The sequence below is a fragment of the Coenobita brevimanus genome, unplaced genomic scaffold (genome assembly GCF_032717465.1).
Source record: "Coenobita brevimanus isolate Jiangsu-jjx unplaced genomic scaffold, ASM3271746v2 jjx.HiC_scaffold_2800, whole genome shotgun sequence".
NCBI lineage: Eukaryota > Metazoa > Arthropoda > Malacostraca > Decapoda > Coenobitidae > Coenobita > Coenobita brevimanus.
Window position 1 is genome coordinate 238,315 of NW_027643764.1, and position 25,238 is coordinate 263,552.

A 25,238-nucleotide genomic window follows, 5' to 3' on the forward strand; every position below is an offset into this window, starting at 1 on the left:
TCCATCTCTCTTTTGATCTTTCTGTTTTCTTCCCTGAGTTTTTTCACTTCCTCAAAGTTCTTCAGAACTTGAGGCTTGCATCTTGTGCAAATCCATGTTGTTGCCTCTTCTTGTTGTAGAACTTTATAATAGTCTCTGCTTACCTTGCCACATCCTGCATGGTACCAGACCTTACAAACTTCGCACTTCACTCCATTATCTGTGTTCCTAACCATCTTTTTACACTTGCCACAGCCTTCGTCGTCCCTCATGCTTTCGCAGTCTTCGCATCTTTGTTCTCCATTTACTTCTGCAAAGTAGCCACAATCTTTGCATTTCTTTCTTCCTGGTACTCTTTTCTCGTTCCCTGCCATATTTTCTGTTGCTTTCGGGATTTTGTTCTAGCTTTCCCCCCTATTTTTTGTTAAATCTCACCCGTTAGCAACACACGGTGTTTGTTTACGTAATAATCATTGTGATTGTATTAGAAAGTTGTTGAAAGCCAGTGTTTTGAAGATCTATCTATCTATCTATCTATCTATTTATTGCTCAGACACCATAATCCCATAAAGGGTGGCCATTTGACACTGAGTTATCCGTTTTACAGGGAGGGGCACCAACCCACTTGTTGACACGTAGGGAGCACGTATGGTTTGGTTATATGGTTACCACCCAGCGTTGTATATGGTTTCTTGGCTTACAGGAAGATAATCAGTATAAAACCACCAGTTTAAAATGCAAACCGTGTCAAGCAGCCACCTGCAATGTCAGACTTTTAGGTTGATATGGTTCCATAGTCAAACTGCCACTAATAGTTTGTCTCTGCCAACCTGACCTAACACAACTGTACCAAACCTAATCTAATGTAGCCAGATTCAAATCAAACTTAAATTAACCTAACCTAACCTGAAGAATTTGGCAATGAATGAGATTCCAAATTGACCCATTACCCTCTGCAGGACACCACTACCGGTGTCAGCAAACCTGTGCTCCTGAGTAATGTTATTTTTGCTGAATTTGGGTGTCATGAATAAATTATACAATCTTTAGTGACCAGTGATATTTCTACAGAATGTCTGTCTATCTATCTATCTATTGCCAGACGCCTCAATCCCGTTTGGGGTGGCCACAAACAAATCGCCTCTATGACGCCCTGTCTCCCGCCATTTCACTGCCCTGCTCCCAACTCACACACCCCTCTCTCCTATACCTCTCCACCCCATCCCTCCATGTCATCCTCGGCCTCCCCCTCCCCCTCCCCACATCCACCTCACTCACATACTGTACACTCTCCTCGTTAGTCTTTCACTCTCCATCCTCTTCACATGGCCAAACCACCTCAGTGTGTTTCTCCTAACGCTTCCTATCATCCACACCACAACACTCCTCCTCCATGTGACTCCACATACTCCTCTCAAATACCGGTAACTCATTTCCAATGCTCTCACTCTTGACTTGTGTCTTTCCGACAAGGTCCAAGCTTCACTTCCATACATTAGAGTTGGTATCACAATACTGTCATGCAGTTACTTTTTCACTTCCATTCTCACTTCCCTTTTTCTTATCTCTGCATTCAAAGAACCAGCAACCTTTCTTCCTTGTTGTACGGTATCGTTTAAGCACTTCATCCTCTACACTTCCATCCTTACGTATCACGTTACCCATGTACCGGTACTTAAGTGCACTCACATTTTCCATTTCATCCTCATCCAACGTCACTGTACAGTGAGTGACAATTTCTCTAGAAGAAATATAGGCTACATGAAGCTAAAATTGTTAGGTTAGGGTAGATTAGACTACAGTATATTAGGTTGGCTTAGATTATTTTTATATAGATGCAGTAAAGACTGAGATATAAGCTAGAGAATCTCCCTTTACCTACTTCCTTATTTACCAAGTACCGGTATGTATAAAAGCCTGGGAAATGGACAGTTTAGTTTTCAGCAGCAGGAAGACCTTACCAGCCCATTTTTTATTCCAAATTGCTTCTACAGTGAAGTCACCATAGAGTCTGCCAAACTAGTCAGCAATACTGAACTAAGGTTGATAAATGGGGCAGTACAGTGTACACTGTGTGTGCTTTTTACCAGTTGTGCTTCAGTATGGCTTGAAATTGCTCTCTTCCCATATGATTGCATAGTTATGATACTGGGGAACCCTGATAATGTACTAGTCATGAAGGAATGCTATGACAAGGATGTGAAATAACCTGCAATTATGGGCCAGATTAGTGTAAAATGGGTATAGTTTGCATTTACAGTACCAGGATATGATATTGTTGTTATGTATTTTCAGTCAAGCTTTTGAATTCATCCCTGGTAGTTAACCCTCGGATTTATCGAATTTTCGGCTCTGTCAAACCAGGCTTCCCCCCAATTAGTTTGATAAAGTGAAGGTCTACTGTATTTAGTACTAAGAAATCAGTGCTGTGGATATTCAGAACCACTTCATTTTTCCAAGATCTGTCACATCCATTTGGGATTATTATGAATTACTTGGGAGAAAGTCATACAGCGTGACCTCAGGGATAGGGGACTGAAGTGAGAGGCTGCCAGGAACCGAGCAGTGTGGAGAGCCCCCATTAGGTTACTAAGGCTGATGCATGCAAGCATGTTGGAGCCTTTATAAAAATAATGAATGAGTGAACTTAAGATCATTGCATAAAAACAGTTCTAGGACGGTAATATCTTAATCCCATAAAGAGTGGCCACAAACAAATGTTACTGTGTCCTGTACCATCAGGCTGCCATTTATCCAGTACTCTCCCCCCTCCCCTCATGTGTCTCTCCACTCCATCCTTCCATCTCATCCATGGTCTCCCCTCCATCTCATTCACATAGACTTTTCCAGTCATTCTCTCAATCTTCATTTGCTCTACATGGACGAACCATCTCAGTACAGATTTTCTCCTAACACCTTCTATCACATCCACATCACCACCACAATGCTTTGATGTTGTATCCTAGCAGCCAGCAAAGACCTTTATTGGCCCAAGAGGAAATACTGTACCCAGCAGCCAGTGATATTACAGTACCTTCTTCACAAACCTGGCTGAGTTGGTAGAGAGGTGATTGTCTCAGTGAATGTGATTTGAATTCTGGTTGGGAGAAGGAACAGTTTAAACTTTAAATGATGTGAATTTAATTGATGTAGACTTGACTGATCTATCTATCTGTCTGTTGTTATCTATCTATCTATCTATAGCCCGACGCCCTAATCCCGCAAAGGGTGGCCGCAGACAAAACGCCTCCAAGTCGCTCTGTCACCCACCATTTGACTACCCTCCCCCCAACTCACCCCCCCTCCCTCATATACCTCTCAACTCCATCCCTCCACCTCATCCTTGGTCTACCTCTCCCTCTCCCTCCTCCCACCTCACCCACATACACCCTCTTAGTCAGTCTTTCATTCTCCATTCTCTCCACATGTCCAAACCACCTCAGTGTATTTCTCCTAATCTTCTCTGTTGCCAGATGCCTTAATCCAGTAAGGGGTGGCCACAAACAAATCATTCTGGCTGGAACAAGGAACAGTTTAAACTTTAAAAGATGTGAATTTCATTGAAATAGACTTGACTGATCTGTCTGTATTTTTCTATTGCCAGATGCCTTAATCCCATAAGTGGTGGCCACAAACAAATCGCCTCCCTGCCCCCTGCCATTTTATTGCCCTGGTCCCAACTCACATCCCCCTCTCTCATATACCTCTCCACTCCATCCCTCCATCTCATCCATGGCCTCCCCTCCCTCTCCTCCCCTCCACCTCACTCACATACACTCTCCTCGTCAGTGTGTCATTCTCCATCCTCTCCACATGGCCAAACCACCTCAGTGTGTTTCTCCTAACACTTCCTATCACACTTGACTGATCGACCAGGAATACAAATATGGCAGTTTTAGATCAATTTCAGATGGACAGAGTATAGTAAGTAGCTTAACAGCAGCAAGTGTTATTAATACTGTATACATTATTTCAGCAGCAGTAAGTCTGTGAGTCCCCACCTTTAAGATGAGGGAGTGAGTCACGTCCTAATAAGCCAGATGTCAACAACCACACGAGAACTGATCACCCTTCAAGTTGGCCATTATGCCAGCTTTGTGGGAACACACTGGTGGAACTTGCAGGTCAGTCACTATGGGAGGTTGTCTTTGTACCATGTGGTGTCCAAGTAAATAGATAAAAATATTGGTTATTGATTGAGAAGGTGAATGCCGGCCAGTATTATCAGTTATTGATAGAGAAGCTAAAAGGGCTAACTAAATGTTACTGGTTATTTGTAGAGAAGATAATAGGACCAACTGAATGTTATTGGTTATTGATGGAGAAGATAACAGGGTTAACTAAATGATAATGTTATTGATAGAGAAGGTAACGGCGTTAACTGAATGTTCGGGAGGATTAAGTGAGAATTAATCTTTCACAAGCAGCAAGTAATTTTTATTTTCTTCTTGTTTATACCCTGTTTTCTCAGTTAGGTTTGTCCCTGCTAGAACCTTTGTGTCAGTAGCCCTGGGTGGGTAGCTTATAATAGGCATATAATAATATTAATAATAATAATGATTATAATGATAATACCTGTAGTAATGATAATAATATGTCTGTCGATCTATCTCTCCATTGCCAGATGCCTCGGTCCCATAAGGGGTGGCCACAAACTAATCGCCTCTATGTCGCCCTGTCCCCTATCATTTCATTCACTTCCCAGCTCACACCCCCCTCCCTCATGTACCTCTCCTTCCCATAATAATAATAATAATAATGTAATAATGTCCAGGTAAAAGAGAGCCTTGAGTTGGTAGGGGAGTTTGAGTATCTCAGTGCCGCAGTAGAAAAGACAGATAATGTACAAAGGAAATAGTGGTAGGTGGTGGCGACCATCATCCACTCACTTGATGTAGTGCTGCCTACTTCTTCTTTTTCTGTGCCTGCCCTCCTCTCTTCCTATTTCTCCCATCTTTCCTGTCACTTCTTATTGCTTTTCTTTCCTTTACAGGTGGCTTAACATTGAGTGACAAGCCAAATGGTTGCCTGTAAACCAAGAAGCCATTTACAACGCTGGGTGGTAACCATATAACCAAACCATACGTGATCCCTGCATGTCAAGAAGTGGGTTGGTGGAGGGTTAGTGCTCCGCCCCGTAAAACAAATAACTCGAAGTCAAATGGCCACCCCTTACAGGATTATGGCGTCTGGCAATAGATAGATAGATAGATAGAAATGGAAAATAGAGTGACACAGGGAAGGAAGGTGGCTGGGACTGTGGAGGCATTGATACTAAGCACTGAGATGAGTGAGTGAACTGTACAGGGACTGCATGAAGGTGTGTAAGTTCCCTTATTGATATATGGGTTGTGGAGAGGGTAGGGAATGTGATAGTGACTACAAGAGTGTGAGTGAGGAGGAGGGGGAGACCAAGAATGAGATGGAGGACTGGAGTAGAGATATGAGGGGGGGGGGTGAGTTGGAGGGAAGGCAGTCAAATGGCAGAGGACAGAGCAACATGGAGGTTATTTATTTGTGACCACCCCTTATGAGAATAAGGCAACTGGCAGTAGATAAGTAGATAGCGTCAGACCTTGGTATTGCATGAGAACAAAAAGTTAGGAGTAAGAATAGTGGAAGTGTGAGTACTGAGCAGTGTGTGTGTGGAGTGTGGAGTGGAAGTGGAACTGGAAGTATTGAGCAGTGTGTGTGGAGTGTGGAGTGGAAGTGGAACTGGAAGTATTGAGCAGTGTGTGTGGAGTGTGGAGTGGAAGTGGAACTGGAAGTATTGATCAGTGTGTGTGGTGGGTGTAGAGTGGGTAGGATTACAAATACTGTTATGTAATTCCCAAGAGATGTGGAGGAAGGCAGTCTCTTAATAATAAGAGTACCTGGAGAGGAGAGTGCCAGAGGAGGTTTAGCTGTGTGGAGTGCACGGTGAGAAAGAGATTTACGAAGAGAGAATATGTGAGTGAGATGGAATGAGAGAGGGGGAGAGGGAGACTGAGGATGAAGTTTAAGATAGGAGTGGAGAGGTACAGTTTGCCTACATTTTACAGGGAGAATGTTTCAAAAAATCCAATGCATAACTATATATTGTACTGTATATTGACTAAGATGTAACATGGTTTCAGTGGGGATATATATATTTTTTTCCCCCTCCAAGGGTCATTCACCCAACAGTGTCTAAAAAGTAGTTTCCAGTTCACTATGTCTATCTATCTGTCTATTGCCAGACACCATAATCCCTTAAGGGGTGGCCATTTGACTTTGAGTTATTTGTTTTAAGGGGAGGGGCACTAACCCTCCACCAACCCACTTGTTCACACGTAGGGAGCACGTATGGTTTGGTTATATGGTTACCACCCAGCGTTGTAAATGGTTTCTTGGCTTACAGGAAACCATTTGGCTTGTCACTCAAGGTAAAGCCACCTGTAAAGGAAAGAAAAGCAATAAGGAAAGATGCGAGAAATACGAAGAGAGGAGGGGAGGCACAGAAAAAGAATGATAAAGGCTAAGGAAGAAGTAGGCAGCACTACATCAAGTGAGTGGATGATGGTCGCCACCACCTACCACCACAACTAGTAATTTCACTGCTCTTCACTTGCTGCTTACCACCAAAATTAAGTTCAAATATTAGTTTTCAGCTCACATAAACTGGTACAGGTAGTTATTTCACTTGACTGCACCTCACATACTGCATGACTTCCAACACCACTCTATTGTCCCATCACTGACACTAACACACCCAATAGTGACCAACTTCAAGGGCCTTCTTTGAACAAACAGATGGCTGTAAACTTGTGTGCTGGAGTTTGTATAAGCAGAAACAGCAATTTTACATTGACCAGTGAGGCATTGTACAGGATCATAATCATCGTATACATGACCAAAAATGCTATTGTAATACTGAAAATAGATCCTAAATTTTTTGTCCTATAAGCAGTTCATTACATACCAGTTCACTGTATAATGTGTGTTGGTCATGTATGGATGAGAATGGTGTGCATTGAAGAGAGGGCAACTTGATGGCGGACAGGCCAATGTGGAGGTGATTTGGTTGTAGTCGCTTTGTTGGTATCGTTTTGGCCTCAGCTTTGTCTGAGTGTGAACCCAGTGAACTGCAGGTTGAATTTGCCCTTGTCCAGCATTCTACGATCTTCCTCATGTAGGGGCTTGGGAGGCAGCCAAGGGATGTTCATACATATAAATGGACAACAAAGCCACCTGGCACCATCAGTGCCACCACTTGAAGGCATTCCCACCAGCACCTAAGCAGTGTGTGTGTGTATGTGTGTGTGTGTGTGTGTGTGTGTGTGTGTGTGTGTGTGCACTATATTTATATACAGTACAACCTCCCAGATTTGAACATCTGATTTCCAAAAACTTCAGCTTTACCAAAATACTTTTTCATGCCATGGGAGTGTTTTGATATCACATGTCCTCTCACAGTCAGTGAACATGTGAAGACAAACGTTATTTGTAGACAAGTATAGCGGTAGATGATATGTTATGGATACAACATACCTCCCTGCATTTACTCTTCATGGTACTGTAGGCTGTTTTTTTGCATGCTTTTTACATGATTACCGCAATGATTTTACTTTCTAAAATGTTGCATTTCCATAAATTCTTTGGAATCAGGATTTTGGAATTTCAGATTTCAGAGTTTGTGCTTTGCCTTAATAATTGTTTTTCTTTTGCAGGAAGCCAGCTTTGTGTATGACAGCACTAAACCTACGGACCTGAATCATGATTTTCTATTCAGAGAAGGCCTCACTCCTCAGGTGAGTCTATGCAGCACATTGTAAGTACCATATCACATTATTGGTTTTATACCTAGAGATTAAGATATTTACATTTACCATAGGGATTAGGGACTGAATAGAGGCTGCTAGAGATAGAGCATTGTGGAGTCATCATTAGGTGACCCAACAATGCATGCAGGCATATGGAGCTTTTATTAATAAAATGAAACAATTCAGCAGCAGTTTTTTATGGATCTTTGTCAGGCTTTAGCAGTTTTGTGTAATTTTGTAATTGTTTTTTAAAGATATTTGTACCTTGCTTTTTGTAACCCTTGTTGAGAGCAAGTAGCCTCTGTGAATCTGTTTTTGGCCAGACTATTTGTAGGTGACATTTGATAATGGGAGAAGAATGGTTAAGAGAGCTGAAGATATATATAAGAACAGAGTAGCCTGGACATATTTTGTTATGACCACTTCTTGTGCAAGAGTTGTTTGTTGTTGAGTAACCCTAGTTTGTCTGACCAAGCAGACCCATCAACCACAGGCAAGCAATTGCCCCTGCAGGGCTGTCCCTTGCAGTGAACTGATGTTCCCTTGCAGTAGACAGTGTCTCACCACAGTGAAGTGGGGAAAAGAATGTGATGGTTTGGATCCCCTATGGATGTTGCATTTACATCTCTTCACCCAGTTAACAGGGGCACCATAGCAGGCATGGCATTACCCCATTACTGTATTTGGTTATCACCCAGCACTGTAAATAGTTTCCAGGGTTAGAGAAAACCATAGGCTTGCCTCCCACTGTAGAGCTGCCTGAAGTGGAAAGAAGAGTGATAAAAAGTGACAGGAGGGATGGGTGAAACGGGAAGAAAGGAGGACAGCACAGAAGAGAATTATAAAGGTTTCAGTGTATAATAGGCCCTCATTGTAAGTAATTTATTTATTTTTTAAATTTAACTGTCGGGGCCAACTTGCCTAGCCCCGGGCTCCTACGCTTCTTATGGGGCAACGTAGGATTGGATGATGGATGGATGTTATGTCCACAGTAAACAGCAGAAACACTTCCCATTGAAATTCATTTGCTACATGTAAAGGTAATTTGGCATTTGTCCTGGTTAACAGTAACAGTTGTAATGAAAAATTATGACAATTTGGATCACATCCCTGGCATATTATGAGGTCTTACTGTCCTCTCTGGTGAGGGACTCCTTCATGTGGTGGGTGGCAGTGTCACTTTTATAACTGGTCTGTTCAATTGCCTGGTTAAACAAATCTCCCTCAAGAACTTCCATATCCCTTGAAAGGAGATTTGGCATAAAGAATATTAAAGAAATGATGCAGAGTAGTAGGTTGAGATGGTTTGGACATGCTGAGAGGAGGAGGGAGAGATACTGGCTGAGAAGGGTCACAGGTATGACTATGGAGTGGAGAAATAGAGGCAGACTGAGCATAACATGTGGTGAGGTCCTGCATTGACATTTCTGAGCAGAACTGAGTTGGGAATGACTCAATATCACCACACAGGGAATGCTGCCCTCAAGTGAAAATACCCACACATGTCATACTCTTTTAACTAATTTGGCTCAGCTATTTGTCCTTTTGTAAAATAAGTAACTCAAAGTCAAGTGGCCACCCCTTACGGGATTATGGCGTCTGGCAATAGATAGATAGATAGATAGCTTATTTGATGTAGTAAGGAAAAACAAAAACTCTTGTCCCTTGCATTTCATCATGGCCTGGTACCATACAGCACACGCATATTATAATGATTGCTTCATGTGGAATTATTCACTTATATGATGAGTAAGAATTTAGAAACTTGCTTGTTTAATGAAAAGTTTTTAGCTTATATGATCACTGTGATCTTCATAGCACTTCCCCTGCCTGGTTTACTTTTTGTAAGGTAGTTTACCTTTCCTGAGTCATTGTTTTATAACTAAAGTAAATTGGACGTCATATGAGGCTTGCAGCTTGGCCTGTGCAGACCTTCATTGTGCCTTATACGAGATCTGCAGCACGGCAGGGATTAGTGTAGGATAGAATCATCTGTGATTTTGCAGTAGTCAGTCTATTCTGTCTGACTGTTTCACATGAAGTACAATATGTACCAATACTTTTTTGATCAGCTCTGCTATCTACTTATAAGTATCTATTGCCAGATGCCTTAATCCCATAAGGCGTGGCTAAAATAAACTACCTCCATGTTGGTCTGTCCTCTGCCATTGACTGTTCTCCCTTCAACTCATACTCACCCCCCATCATATACATCACTCCATCCCTACATCTCATTCTTGGTCTCCCCCTACTTTTCCCTCCCTCCCTTTCTCCCTCCTGCCCTCAGATGCACTCTTCTAGTTAGTCTCTCATTCACCATTCTCTTCATGTGGCTAGACCATTTGGAAGTATTTCTCTGAACACTTTCAACGCTTTCACTCACATGCACAGTCACGTTCAGGAGAAATGATACGCATCTACTCATTTTGTGTACTATTGTATCCATTGCTGGTAAGATTTTGAACAAATTCTCTCACTTATTGGCACACTGATGGTCAGTGCAGCAGGCAGTAAGTGAAACGGTTCCTTATCTCACCAGCAGTAGACTCTGCAGTAGATAATATGAGCAGATGTGTATCCCTACTTACCAGTGCGGTTGTACATCTTACCTGTGTTAGAATATCAGACATACCTCTTATTAATGGCTAATTAGACATAAAATGAGGAAGTTGGGACCTCAGTCCTTTTTTTTTTTTCTGGATGCATTCAAGTACTTGGGTAGTGTGATGAGTAAGGATGGAACTTTGGGGGATGAAGTACGTGAAAGGGTACAGCAGGGAAGGAAGGTTGTTGGTACACTGAAAGCAGTGATGAGAAATAGGGAGGTGAGTATGGAAATTAAGAAGTCACTGCATGATAGTATTGTGATCCCTACCCTGACGTATGGAAGCGAGGCGTGGACCTTGCAAGAGGGGAACAAGTCAAGAGTGAGAGCAGTGGAAATGAGTTACTTGAGAGGAGCATGTGGAGTGACATGGAGGGATAGGTTGACGAATGAAGAAGTGAAGGAACATTGTGGGGTAGATGTGGATGTGGTTGAGAACATTAGGAGAAATACACTGAGGTGGTTTGGACATGTGGAGAGAATGGAGAATGAAAGATTGACTAAGAGGGTGTATGTAGGTGAGGTGGAGGGAGGGAGAGGGAGGGGTAGACCGAGGATGAGGTGGAGGGATGGAGTTGAGAGGTATATGAGGGAGGGGGGGGTGAATTGGGGGGAGGGTAGTCAAATGGTGGGTGACAGAGTGACTTGGAGGCGTTTTGTCTGCGGCCACCCTTTGCGGGATTAGGGCGTCGGGCTATAGATAGATAGATAGATAGATATTTAAAAGTGGTTTAAAAACTTAAAGATAAATTGTAGGACACACATGCTAGTATAGTTATACTTGGCTTCTGCTTAATTTTCTGACTAATGTTTTAGTCTGCCACTTTGAAATTTTTCTGTATTGGATATTCTAGTATTGATTACTACTGGAATAATTAGGATATGATTCATCAGTCAAAATATTCCCTTGACTATGATGTTTACATTGTGCTGACATGTTTTAGCTATGCATTTTTTTTTTTAAATACCATATTGGTGAAACTTTGCCATGTAGCTCCAGCACCACTGATAAGCCACCAATAAACAACTGTTTTTTTTTTCTTCCAAATAAATTATGACTGTGTCCTTACTGTTGCCAACCTTACATAGGATGATGGGCTTTAATTCAGTTTTTATTCTTGTCCAGCATCCATCCAAAGCTAATGAGTTCCCAGGGGATTAGATTGTAGGTGTGTATGTTTGTGTTTGTGTTAACCTGGAGTTTGAGTGTAAGCGTGCCTGGGAGTGTTGTGTAGGGTCAAGCACTAGGCTTTTGTCCTCACACCACTTGCCAGGTAATACCTCCCAGGGCTAGTGATAATCATTCACCTACATTTGTACATGCCTCTGCTCATGTGTAATAATTATTTTTTTCTTTTCAAGAGGCAAGAAACATACACACCACGAGTATTGTGCATCGACGTGCAAGGTAATCTACACACTTTATCTGCCCGTGGGAGCCTGTACACACCTGTGCGTACAGACCCGTCCACCAGTGAGGCGGCCTGGGATGGACCTGTGGACTTGATACATCAACAGCCGCTGGAGAAAAACCAGTATTTGATGGACCTGGAGCAAGAGGATGCACGATACTTTGCACCCACTGATGAAGATAAAGATATTTGTTTAGGTAAGCTGATTGTTGTTCAGTGTTACCCTATGACACTTTTATTACTCCCTTTTGGGAGTTTTGGAATCTGGCGCCAGGCTACTTGTCCCAGACACTGAAGGCAGGAATGAACAGTGACTTATTCCTTAGTGGCATTATGTGAGCAATTAACCCTAAGTAATAGTTGGGTTTAAACCTACTATGGGATGCGTCCAATTGGAATGCACCCACTTGATAATGATACTCTTTTTACTCAGACTTGGCCTAAAATTTCCATCTCCCTGTATTGAATAGTGAGTTGCAATAAGAGATACATGCCAGACTATGATCCCAGTCATGATGAAGGGTTATGGAAAGGATGTAACTGGGCCAGATTAAGCTTAATAGGGGCCTGAGGCACAGATCAGCTTGGGGGCCCCCACGCCCAACATATATATGGACAGTAAGTAACAAGAACAAAAAATAAATTGCTTGTTACTACTGTTTATTCAATAACTAAAGTCCACAACTTCTGGTAACTTAAACACTTTTCTTTCTTTCTAGAAAATTCGTCAATGATATCATCAAAATTCAACCAACCGTAAATATATATGTAAATTACAGGAACATAAAATAAATCAATTGCCAATTCCCAGCATATTGGTAATTTATCAGAAGAAAATCAGTTTCTTGTTACTATTGTTTATTCAAAAATCAAAGTCCACAACTTTTGGTAGCTTAAACACTTGTCTTTCTAGAAAAATCTTCAGTGATATCAAAAATCAACCAACCCCAAATGTACATGTAAATAACAAGAAAAAAAATTGCTTGTTACTGTTGTTTAGTCAAAAAACAAAGTCCACAACTTTTAGTAACTTAAACACTTTTCTTTCTAGAAAATTTTTCAATGATATCATCAAAATTCAACCAACCCTAAATGTACATGCAACTAACTCTCTATCTATCTATCTATTGCCAGATGCCTCAATCCCATTTGGGGTGGCCACAAACAAATTGCCTCCACGTCGCCCTGTCCTCCGCCATTTCACTGCCCTGGTCCCAACTCACACCCCCCTCTCTCATTGCAAGAACAAAAAAAAAAATTACTTGTTACTACTGTTTATTCAAAAATCAAAGCCCATAACTATTGGTAACTTAAGCAAACACTGTTCTAGCTTTCTTTCCAGAAAAATCTTTAACGATATAAAAATTTGATGGCATATATTTTTATCCAAAGAATCTGGGGGCCTGAGGCCAGTGCCTCAAGTGCCTCATGGTTAATCCGGCCCTGGGATGTAGAGCTGTAGTATTGTCTCAGTACCATTGAAGTATATCAAATAAATGCAAGAGAACAAAAACCTGGCCTAGTTTAAGGTAAAAGACTGTAGGTATATAATTGTAGGCTAAATAGTTACCAGGTAATGCAGCAAAAGTGCATCCCAGGAAAATATTTGGCATGACATTCAGTATAAGGTCACCTGAAACCACTGTATTGAATGAGTGGATTTGAATTGTTAGTGATATATTTAGCTACCAGTATAGTACAGTCAGCTCCACTTGTAGACACTATTGGAAGTGGTATGTTGAAGTTCTTATTTGACATCAGCTTATTTGTTTATGTTTTACTTGAGCTGCAGTCTGACCACTGTAATGGGGTTGTTCCAGCACAGGGGGCATGATGTAAAATAATGTACCGGTGTCTCAAAAGACCTCTAATATGCCACCACCTGTTGTACGTATAACTGTGGGTTGTTGTACAGAAAGTTCTCATATATAGCTTCATTTGACACACACACACACACACACACACACACACACACACACACACACACACACACACACACACACACACACACACACACACTAAAATATACAGATTCCATTATACGATATGCACAAAATATAAAAATTTATTAAACATGTTAGACATGAGCAAACATGGCTTTTCATCTCTCCGTCATGTCAATAAATTCATTGTGCTCGTGAAGCAAGTCTCTCAGTCAGTAGATAGAGTTACAATAATAAAACACACAAAAACATAATTATAAACACATTAGAGAAAATAATCTCACAGGCCAGAAGGCAACAGAGAGCAACACTTGGCGAATGACAAGAACAGCATTGCCACGCAACGTAAACATTGAAGAGCATCATAATACTGCCACGGTGTGTATCAGATAGTTGTGTCAACATGATTTATGGTAATATTTGACATGTAGTATCATATTATACTTACAAACTTGATCAGTTTCATGAGTTGTTACTGAACCCTAAATCTTTGTTGAAGTTTTGACAAATTAATATACAGAACAGAAAATATTGGGGGGGCTACAGTCCCCCTATCCCCCCATAAATTATGGCCCTGGAGAAAGATCAGGATGATGATGATTCAATTTCATTCTGTCTTTCTTTGTTTACAGATCCTACCTCAACCCACCTTTTGTTGGAAAAAAAGATCGGAGCGATGATTGATAAGAATGATAGTTGTCCTGCTTCTGTACTAAATGATGATGATGATGATGATTATTCACTTACTTGTGCACTTGGTGGCAATAATTATGATGATGATGATGATGATAGTTCTCCCACTTGTGCATTGATGAGATGATGATGATGATGATGATGGTGATGATTAATAATAATAATAAAATCAATAATGATGGTGCTGCTGCTGCTGCTGATGATGATGATGATGATGTACTTTTTTCTTTCAGATGATGTGAACAACACCAGTAAAACAAAGAATGACAGTGTACCTTCATCACAGAAAATATACGACCTCTCCAAGTCCGTCAAGGTCTGGTCTGATTTCCTGCGGCCTCACTTTCACCCAGACTCCATCTATCTCCTAGACAATATAATGATCCAGGGGGCCAGGGGGGCTGCGGAGGAGGGGGAGGAGGACCTGTGGAGTTTTCCGTCTGGCTCGGCTGTCTACTACTGTGAGAAGGTTGAGGAGGAGATTACAGATCGCATCAGACGGCTGGCTGAATCTTGCAATAGCCTTCAGGTGAGTGCTGTCGGTATTGTAAATAATTATTATTATTATTATGGTATCATTATTATTATCGTACTTACTCATCGCACTACCCAGGTATTAAAGAACTTGGGTAGTGTGATGATGAATAAGGATGGAAGTTTATAGGGTGAAGTGCTTGAAAGGGTACAACAAGGAAGAAAGGTTGCTGGTTCGTTGAAAGCAGTGATAAGAAACAGGGAAATGAGCATGGAAGTGAAAATGTCACTGCATGACAGCAATGTGATACCAACTCTAATGTATGGAAGAGAAGCTTGGACCTTGTTGGAGGGACACAAGTCAAAAGTGAGAGCAGTGGAAATGAGTTCTTTGAGGAGCCTGTGGAGTCACATGGAGAGACAGACTGACAAATCAGGAAGTGAAGGAGCGTTGAGGTGTGGATGTGGATGTGATCGGAAGCGTTATAAGAAACATTGAGATGGTTTGGGCGTGTGAAGAAGATGGAGAGCGAGAGACTGACGAGGAGAGTATATGTGAGGTGGAGGGCTGGAGAGGAAGGGGGTGGCCAAGGATGAGATGGAATAATGGAGTGGAGAGGTATATGAGAGAGGGGGGTGTGAGCTGGGAGCAGGGGAGTGAAATGGCGGGGGGCAGGGTGATTTGTTTGTGGCCACCACTTATGGGATTAAGGGGTCTGGCAATAGATAGATAGATAGATTATTAGTGTTGTCTGGACGTTGCTACTCCTCACCCAACCCTAGGGTGGGAAAGGAGGTCCGGATGATGATGGTGATGATGATGATTGTTGTTGTTATTATCATTAATAATCATTATTATTTTATTTTATGCATTAGCCTTCAGATGGGTGTTACTGTATCAGGATAGTGAGATTTTTTAAAGATGATAACTATTATTATTTATTATTATTATGTTGTAGGTGGGGGCACTCACCATCCACTCACTCGATGTAGTGCTGTCCTCAGGTGACTGTCCTTTCCTCTCTTCCTTCCTTCTTTCCATCCCTCCTCTTCTGTCTGCAAGTGACTGTATACTGAGTAACAAGCCAAATGGTTTCCTGTACACCAGCAAACATTAACTATGCTGGATGGTAACCATATAATATCAAATTTTGGTGCCTGGTGGTTTCGTGGGTAATTACGGGGTTCCAGTCGGATTGAGCTGGTGAAAGTTTATATCCAAGGGGTGGTTGGGGTTGATTGCTCACATAATGCCACTTGGGGATGAGTGAGACTGGTCACTCTCATCTCAAATGTCAAGGCCAACTTGCCTAGCCCTGGGCTCCTACGCTCCTCATGGGGCAACGTAGGATTGGGTGGTGGATGGATGGTTTCAATATAATTTTTTTGCACTTTTTCATATCCAAGAAAGAGTAGGTTAGGTTAGTTTTTTTTCTTAGTAGCAGGTTAGGTTAGTTTGTTCATCGGTTCGGTAATCTGTTAGGTTAGGTGAGGAGGGAAATATAAGTAGGTGATAAGGAAGGAAAGGCTGATGAGAGAGAGAGAGAGAGAGAGAGAGAGAGACTGGAATGTGATCATCCTGGGAAAATCAGACTTGGCACCTAGAGCAGTTTGCAAAACTGGGATACAGAACAGAAATCCATGACCAGGACCTTTTAGACATGATCTCTACCCCTGCGTGTGTGTGCCTGTAACTGAAATAGGAGTCGGGATCATAAATTGAATAGTTGACCATTTTAGTGTGGTGTTTGGGTGCCTATTTGTTCCTCTAACTGAAATAGTCAATTGAATGTGTGTATGTGTTAGTATTATAGTGTTTGGGTGCATTGGTGGTCAGTCATGTCTGAAATTACTTTGCAACTCATCTGATTTATGCCTTGAATGAGAATCAGAGCCACCCTGCTCATATGACAATAAGAGACAAAATAGTGACGGTGATGGTGATGATGGTAGTGGTGATGTTGATGGTGGTGGTGGTGGTGGTGATGATGATGATGATGATGATGATGATGATGCATATTTTCAGGGGTTCCAGTTGTTGAGTGATGTACATAAAGGGTAGGATGACGATGATGATGATGATGTTATAATTATGACTGTGATGATGTAAAACAATTAACTCTGAGACGTTGGCCTTCCCATTTGGGATACATGGCGTCTGGCAATGAATGAATGATAGTAATTTTGATGATGTATATTTTCAGGGGTTCCAGGTGCTAAGTGATGTACATAATGGTATGGGAGGCGTGAGCTATGGCATCCTGCAGCATATATCAGATGAATATGGCAGTAAGGATTCCCTCACCTTTGCCACCTCACCCCCACACCTCCACCCAGCCACACCACAGGCCAGGACACTCACACACGCAGCCATAGTACAGGTAACTAATTACACAGGGTTTTTATTAATGCCATCAAGCTTATATGAATGCCAGCCATCTGAATTTTGTGCAGAATCATAAAGTAGGAACTCCTAAGCTACAGCACGGCACACCCTCCTTTGATGATGATGATGATGCTTTGAAAAAAATAATCCATAGCATAGTAATTGATGGTATATTGAGTCAGTTGTTACATGGGTTCAATTGGGATGTTTTGACCCAAGGGTCCCCCAGCCAGCAAAGTCTAAAAACAAGTTTCCAGCTCATCTAAAGTGGTAGGTGTTTCCCTTCACGGCATTTCACTGCAAAAGGCCTGGGATGAGGTCATACAGTATGTCTTCAGGGATAAGGAGTTGAATAGAGAGGCTGTCAGAGATTGTGTGGTGTGGTGAGCCACCATTGGTTGACAAAGGCTGGTGCATGCAAGCATGGTGCGGTCATTATAAACAAACGAGCAGATGAATGTAATACCTTGAGTGGAACTTGTTACTTATTATATTTACCTCTCTCTCTCTCTCTCTCTCTCTCTCTCTCTTTCTTTCTTTCCAGTCATATACAGAGCTGAGTCAGTGTTCGAGTGTATTGGTGCCGTTGTGTCTTCGTCAGAGTATCATTGACTTCGAGGCTCCATGTCCTACCTTCTCAGGCCTCACTTTCCAGGTCAGTGTATTATTATATATTATGTGTCTATATTATTACATTCTATATTTATGATAATATATACAGTATACTGGTATACTATCATTGTTGTTGTTGTTACCCTGGCTTATCTGGACACTGACCTGGTGAACTGCAGGCTAAAACTGCACTGCTGCAGTCCATCATCCTCTTTTGAGGAGACAGGAAGGGATTTGAGGGATGATTGTGTCAGCACAATGCATAGCTGCCAGATAATATCAGTGTCATCACAGTAATGCTTCCCTCTTCAGCACTAGTTTACTGTACTGCCTTACAAGCTGTGTTTACTGCCTTACAAGCTGTGTTTACTGTACTGCCTTACAAGCTGTGTTTACTGTACTGCCTTACAAGCTGTGTTTACTGTACTGCCGTACAAGCTGTGTTTATCTGTATTAGCCAGTATGATGTGGAGAGTGCGTATGACAGAGTAGACTGACATGGAAGGTGGCTGTGTCAGTAGAGAGGTGACCTGCTGTCCCAGTGGAAATGGTTCAAATCCTTTCAGGGGCAGGGAACAGTCTAAAGGATTTAAATTTTGTTAAAACAAACCTTACTGATCTCTCATAAGGGGTACCAGCATGTCATAAAAACACCCCACTAATACCAGTCCACTAGTCCTGTATGAGACAGCCCTAGCATCTATGGTGCAGTTGCCAAAATCCGAATTCCAGATTTTCCCAAAGTACTGTGCCAATTTTCCAAAAGAATTTTGAGTCAGATTGCTAAAAGATTATTGTTAAAGAATATATTAACCCCCAACAAGTCTTGTTTTAGCTTTCAGGGTCACTGCTCTATTAAAAGAAATGCCACAGCGGCTTACAGTTACGCAACCCAGCTCAAGTGAACTAACTTGAACCACAAGATTGATTTCATAAGTTTTGTTCAGTGTTTCTGTCTTCAGTGACAAAAATTAATTGTCATTGTTCATTGCTGAGTTTTCAAATCCAAACTATGAAACCCATGACTCCGTGATAATATGTAATAGCATGGATGCTGTGTTGGTAGGTGGGGTAGCTTACCATCCACTCACTCGATGTGGTGGTGCCCTTGGGTGTCTGCCCATTCCTCTCCTCCATCCTTCTTTCCTTCCATCCTCTCCTCTCTTTCTTTCCTTTATTCTTTCCTCGTCCTTCTGCCTACGAGTGACTTTACACTCCCTCTTCTGTCTTTCTTTCCTTCATTCTTTCCTCTTCCCTCTGCCTGTGGGTGACTCTACATTGAGTGACAAGCCAAATGGTTTCCTGTACTACGCTGGGCGGTAACCATATAACCAAATTTTGGTGCCAGGTGGTTTAGTGGGTAATAATGCCACTCCAATCAGATTGAGCTGGAGAAGGTTTATATCCAAGGGGAGGTTGGGGTTTATTGCTCACGTAATGCCACTCAGGGATGAATGAGGCTGGTCACTCTCATCTTAAATGTCAGCACCAACATGCCTAGTCCCAGGCTTCTATGTTCCTCATGGGGCAGTGTAGGATTGGATGATGATGGTGATGATGAATACAGTGAAGATTTAAGGGAAGGCCAAGTAGGTGGGTGTCAGTGCACATAACTGATGGGAAGATAGTTTCGGTTTTCCAAAACAAATCAGTTTTCCAAAAGCCTCTTGATCCTGACTTTCTCAGATTTTTGGAATTAAACTGTATTCAATATGGGCAGTGGGTGTTGGCGCTGAAGAGGTGTCATGTGAAGGTGTGTGATATGTAGGAGGACTGCTGGGTCTAAGGGAATAGTCTGTTAAAGCCTGTTCCCAAAGTTGAAAAAGAAAAAAAATATATATAATACAGTGGAACCCTGGAATTCGTACACTTCTTTACTCGTACAACTCAGTTTTCGTACAGCCTTTTCGCCCAAAAATCGCTCCAGTTTTCGTACAGTGACCCGTTATTCGCACTAAGAGATGCGGCGTCGTAGGTGCCACGTGGTCGCCAGTCTGACTTTGTCTTCCGCCAGCTAGGCATCAGTCATACAGGCTTGATTAAACTTTGTGATGAATTACGTACAGGTATTTTCGTTAGAAAATTGTACATAATCATGGACCCCGAGAGAGCAGTGAGTCAGCTGGAGCTAAAAGTAAAGCAGTGAGAACAACAATTGGGCTGAAAAAAGAACTCATTGCAAAGTTTGAAAGTGGAACCCGTGTCTCCGATCTTGCCATTCATTATAGTATGGCGAAATCTACTGTTTCATCCATACTAAAGAACGGATTAATGTAAATTACATTGTTACTTATGGAAAAAAATGATTCGGTTTTTGAACAATTCGCAACTCGTACAGCCTCCAGGACCGAATTGTTTACGAATTCCGGGGTTCTACTGTATATAGATTAGGTGAGAGACTGTTAAATGCTGTTAAGAGTTTGTATGGGTGTGCAGGGATGACAGTATGTGAACCAGGTTGTTTTATTTGACTGCTGGATCAGAACAGAGATGTATGAGTCTCCATGGTTGATGAGTTTACAGTAACCCCCTGGTTGTCCAATGCTACGTTACCCAACAATTGTCATTAAATGACAGAATCTGGCTGGTTAAAGCAATATCCCTGTTTTACAGCATTAACCAACAAAGCACAAGGAAACCAAATTTTTCAAGTCATCTACTGTTCCCTGCCACAGACAATGCTTGCCAAAACAAAGCCCTGCCTACCCACTCAGCCTCAGCCACACACAGGAGGCTGTCCAGTACAGGTCCATAATAAGTTTGTTAAGGAGTTTGTGCCATTTGTTGCCACACCAGGGCTCTTTTAGGGGTTTATGTTGCATTCCCTTATGCTGGCATGTGTGTGAATGGCTCCTCCTCCTACCAAGTGTCCAAGGATTGCCCTGTCTCTTGAGAAGAGGCGGGAGATAATCTGGCAATTCAGCAAAGGCTGGTCAGTGAATTACATGATAATGTACTATGATGTCTCCTCTATGCCACCACATGGGAAAAACAACAAAATCTTTTACAGTACTACAATATAGTGAGTACAGTATGCAGTAGCTGTATGTACTGTATTACTGTAAAATGCTGTACCATTCTACTGTACTTGTCTTTCATTTATTACATTACTGCATGTCTGTTTTTTCAGCATGAATTACTACTAAGTACAGTACACTGTATGCACAGTACATTAATATTGTACTACAGTATATAATATAGAGTACCATGACTTACCATCTCATGAGGACAACTATTTGGGGTTGTTTTTTCTGTGTTTGGATAGTTTTACGGTGCAGTACAATGTAAGGTTCTTGTAGGGGTTAAGTCCCTCGTGGAGATGGTGGGGGTTTAGTATTGCATTAGCCGAAAAATGCATTATCTGACATGGCTTTGGCTGAATTATGATGGATAAATGGATGGACTACTGTATATATTGAATATGGCTGGTGTTATAGAAATGAAATGCAGGGTAAGACAGTGAATGTGGGTTTGTTCCTAGTGAGAGAGGGCAGGGTATGGCAATTGCCTGTACTGATGTTTGCTGCTGCTGGTGAGAATTAGTGGGAGTTGCAAAGCTTGACAAATAAGTTAGGGAATGTGTGCAAGAAATATTTGAAAGTGAACATAGCACAGAGTAAAGTTATGATTTTTGAGAAGAATGAAGTCACAGAGTGGATAGTAAAGTTAATTGGTCTGGAAAGTAAGGACATGAATGCTGTCAAGTATCTAAGTAGTGCAGTGATGATGGATGATAGTTTAGTGGTTGAAGTGTGAGAAAAGGAACAGCAGAGGAGGGCTGCAGATACATTGAGGGAAGTGACAAGGAACAGGAAAGTGAGCATGGAAGTAAGATGACATTACATGACAGTATTGTTATTCCCATGCTAATGTATAGAAGTAAAGCATGGAATTTGTTGGTAGGACTGCAGCCAAGGATGAGAGGAATGGAAGTGATTTATCAGAGAGCAACATGTGAAGAAACATAGTGAGGCAAAAATGAATAAGCAGGTTTATAAGCACTGAGTTGTTGTTGAGTGTGTGGATGAAAGTGTTAGGAAGAAAACCCTACCTAAGTACTGAAAACCACTTGGCTTCTTACTCAGTGTAGAGCCAGCATACTGCTGACTTCAGGTGATTGTACTCTCTGTTATCCTGCCCTCTCCATTGCTAGAGACAATAGTGGGGTGTTGCATGATGATTGATGATGATGATGATGGTGATGGAGATTGATGATGATGATGATGATGATGATGATGGTGAATGGGTAGTAAACACTGGCTAAAGAAGACTAACAACTTTTCAGGAGTCCAATGCATACTTGAGCAGCAGTGTCCTTGGAGCCTTCTTGGAGACGGCCAGCACGGTGTATCGTACCCGCACCGGCCCTCTTCCTGTGTCAGCACTTGCACACGTACTTACACTGGGAGGACGCAAGGTTAGTTTCATTTAGTTTTTGTTTTGAAAAGTGTTTGGAGCCATGTGCAGAATGTTTTTATTTATTTATTTATTTATTTTTTACCAGCGGTGTGGAGCCATGATTCTGGAAGCTTGAATGGTGAGTAAATGGAAATGTGGCTTATTCATTTGGACAGACTTTGTTTAGTATCTCATGCTATCAAGTTTTCCTGGCTTTCTAGACCCTACCTCACTCCATCTTGGTGTGGGAAAGATCTTGATGATGATTGTGGTGCTGATGGGAAAGCTTTGTAACTGGTGGTATGTGTTGCCTGGTTTACCTTATGGTGACTCTCAATGCTGCATTGTCTCTGGCAGCATCTTTTATCAATTCCTAAACCATGAGGTAGTTAAAGAATGTCATCCCGGCTTCACAGTTCTGCCTCTTGGTGCTGTGCTGTCCACAATCACATTCATAGGTGTGTTCGCTCTGTGTTCATCCTCCATTCTCTTCACATGTCCACATTGCCTTAGTTTTCCCCTACACATCACATCACCAGTGCCACCAATTGGCTGCTTGTGTTTTTTGGCCTACAAGGAAGTTGAAAACACCAACATTAATAATTTTCAGTGTACCAGCATAAATGGCATCTAAAATAGTTAAATATTGTGTGAAAATAACTTTGACCTAAAATTAAATGCTTGCTGGATGGTGTTATGCTTTGGTTTAGCTGGAAAAAAAGGAGGGAAGGGGCAGTTTCTTAAACATCAAAAAGATCGGCAGTCTTCAGTTCTCTCCATTTTCTTATTTATGGCTGCATTGAACCATAACATTGTTCAGCAAGTAGTTGATACTGCAAAATTAGTATGCACTGAGTAGTTGTGAACAGCACGGTGACCTTAAGAGAACTGAGTGAGCGAGCACCACTGCTGGCTGCGTGATGTCATGCTTGAAGATAGACGTGTTTTTGTCCAGCCACGGTTTGACCTGTTGTATTCTTTTGACCTTGGTTGAGTCGACGTGCTGTGAGTACATGATGTGGTGTGAGTGACACCTGGTTCCTGCCCACACATGCCTTCCCCTCCCCCCCATCTCTCTCTCTCTCTTTCTCTCTCTCTCTCCTTATCCCACTTTTTCTAGCTACAGTACTTAATTTCCCTTTATCACTGAGGTAAGCAATGGGGGTCGACAGAACAATTATTCATCTAAGATTGCAGAGAACAAAAGGGAGGCGGAGGAAAGATTTAGGAAGTGGAGAGTTGGTATGGGCCACAAGGGCTTAAGAGTAAATACAGATAAAATGAAGGTGATGGTATCTAGGGCTGGTGGCAGTACTGTCAGATAAGGGGGAGAGTGGCCATGTATGATTTCCCACCAGGGTGTGGGAAATAATTCCATCTTATGCAGTGTGTGTGATAATAAGATGCATAAGAGATGTAGCGGTGTTAAAGGTAGACTGCAAGATAATGCAGTATATGTGATAAGTGGATACCTAAGAGATATAGTGGTATTAGAAGTAGACTGTTGGATAATGCTAATTTCATGTGTGCAGTGTGTCGGGGAGAGCAGGTGGAGATTGTCAGGTGTGAAAGGATTGATCTTGGTGGTGAGTCTCTTGAGTGTATGGAAGAGTTTTGGTATTTGGGGACATGTTGTGTGCTGGAGGTGAGGCAGGAGCTAGCCTTGTGGCTAGAGTGAGGAGTGGTTAGAAGAAGTTCAGGGTGCTGTTGCCTCTCCTGACATTGAGAAGACTCTCTCTCTGGACTAAGGGATCTTTGTATGTGGATGTTTTAGGAGTGTAATGCTGTATGGTAGTGAGATCTGAGCAGTAAAGGAAGAGGATATTCGCGGGCTCAAACGAACAGAAACAGCAGTGATTAGGTGGATGTGCAGTGCATCCCTGAGTGTGAGGCCTGGGGGGGTCTGGGTTTACGATGGAAGAGTTGAGGTAGGTTGGGACTGGAGTGTAATGGTGTTATGATGAGGAGGGGTAGATTGAGACAGTTTGACCATGTGGAGAGGATTGGGGATGATAATTGGGTGCAGAAAGTGAGAGGTGTTAATGTTAGGGGTGGGGTAGCAAAAGATAGACTGAAAAGACCTGTGATGAGGTTATTGAGTGCTACCTCAGGGATAAGGGACTAAATAGGGAAGCTGCCAGAGATCAAGCAGCATGGAGAGCTGCCATTAGGTGATCAAGGCCGGCGCATGCAAGCATATTGGAGCCTTGAAAAACAAAACGAAACTAAATGAAACGAGTCTCACTACCAAAAGCATTATATTTCTCGCACATCTTTTCATTTATAAAGGCCCCAACATGCTTGCATTCATTGGCCTTGGTCACCTAATGGCAGCTCTGCATGTTGCTCGATCTTCAGCAGCCTCTCTGTTCAGTCCCTTATCCCTGAGGTCACAATGTATGACTTCATCCCAGGTCTTTTTTGGTCTGCCTCTCACAACCCTACACCCAATATTCATGCAGTATACAATTTCCCTTAGTGTAAAGGGGGACAACAGTTTCGCCAGCTTCTGGCAACCACCCACAATCGAAGAAATTGTACTGTTTCAGTTCCCTTCCCCTACTATAAGCATATCACACAAATAACAAGATGCTTCTGATTCCAAAAAATTATTATTATGCAAGGAAGAAGGAACCAAAGGCCCCAAAAGACATCTGTCCAGTCTTTCCAAATACGTCCACTTTTCTTGCCTTGTTGACAAGACTAATTTATCTGTGTTTTCTGATTGTTACACTGAGTGACCAGCCAGATGGATTTCTGTGACCCGGGAAGACATTTCCTACAGACGGTGGTACCACATAACCAAATGATGGCTGGTGGTCTAGTGGGGTAAGGGGTTTCAGCCAGATGGAAGCTGTAAGGGCTTCCATGTGAGTGTTGTTTGGGGTTAATTGCTCACGTAATGCTGTTGGGGCAAGTGAAGCTGGTCACCCTTGCCTTAATTGTTGGAGCTGT

At 42.1% G+C, this 25,238-nt stretch overlaps 1 protein-coding gene across 1 annotated transcript in view; it reads left to right on the forward strand.

Annotated features, from left to right (window-relative positions):
- Window positions 1-4,019: 4,019 nt before the first annotated feature.
- The window catches only part of LOC145390075 (protein misato homolog 1-like), a gene marked incomplete at its 3' end in the record, with an annotated part of 55,308 nt that continues 34,089 nt past the window's right edge, over window positions 4,020-25,238 (forward strand). The window contains exons 1-7 of the mRNA XM_080265147.1: window positions 4,020-4,103; window positions 7,668-7,748; window positions 11,728-11,974; window positions 14,647-14,942; window positions 17,092-17,268; window positions 17,818-17,928; window positions 22,171-22,302. Of these exons, the coding sequence (XP_080121273.1) occupies window positions 4,020-4,103; window positions 7,668-7,748; window positions 11,728-11,974; window positions 14,647-14,942; window positions 17,092-17,268; window positions 17,818-17,928; window positions 22,171-22,302 (1,128 nt within the window). The remainder of the gene's footprint in view (window positions 4,104-7,667; window positions 7,749-11,727; window positions 11,975-14,646; window positions 14,943-17,091; window positions 17,269-17,817; window positions 17,929-22,170; window positions 22,303-25,238) is intronic.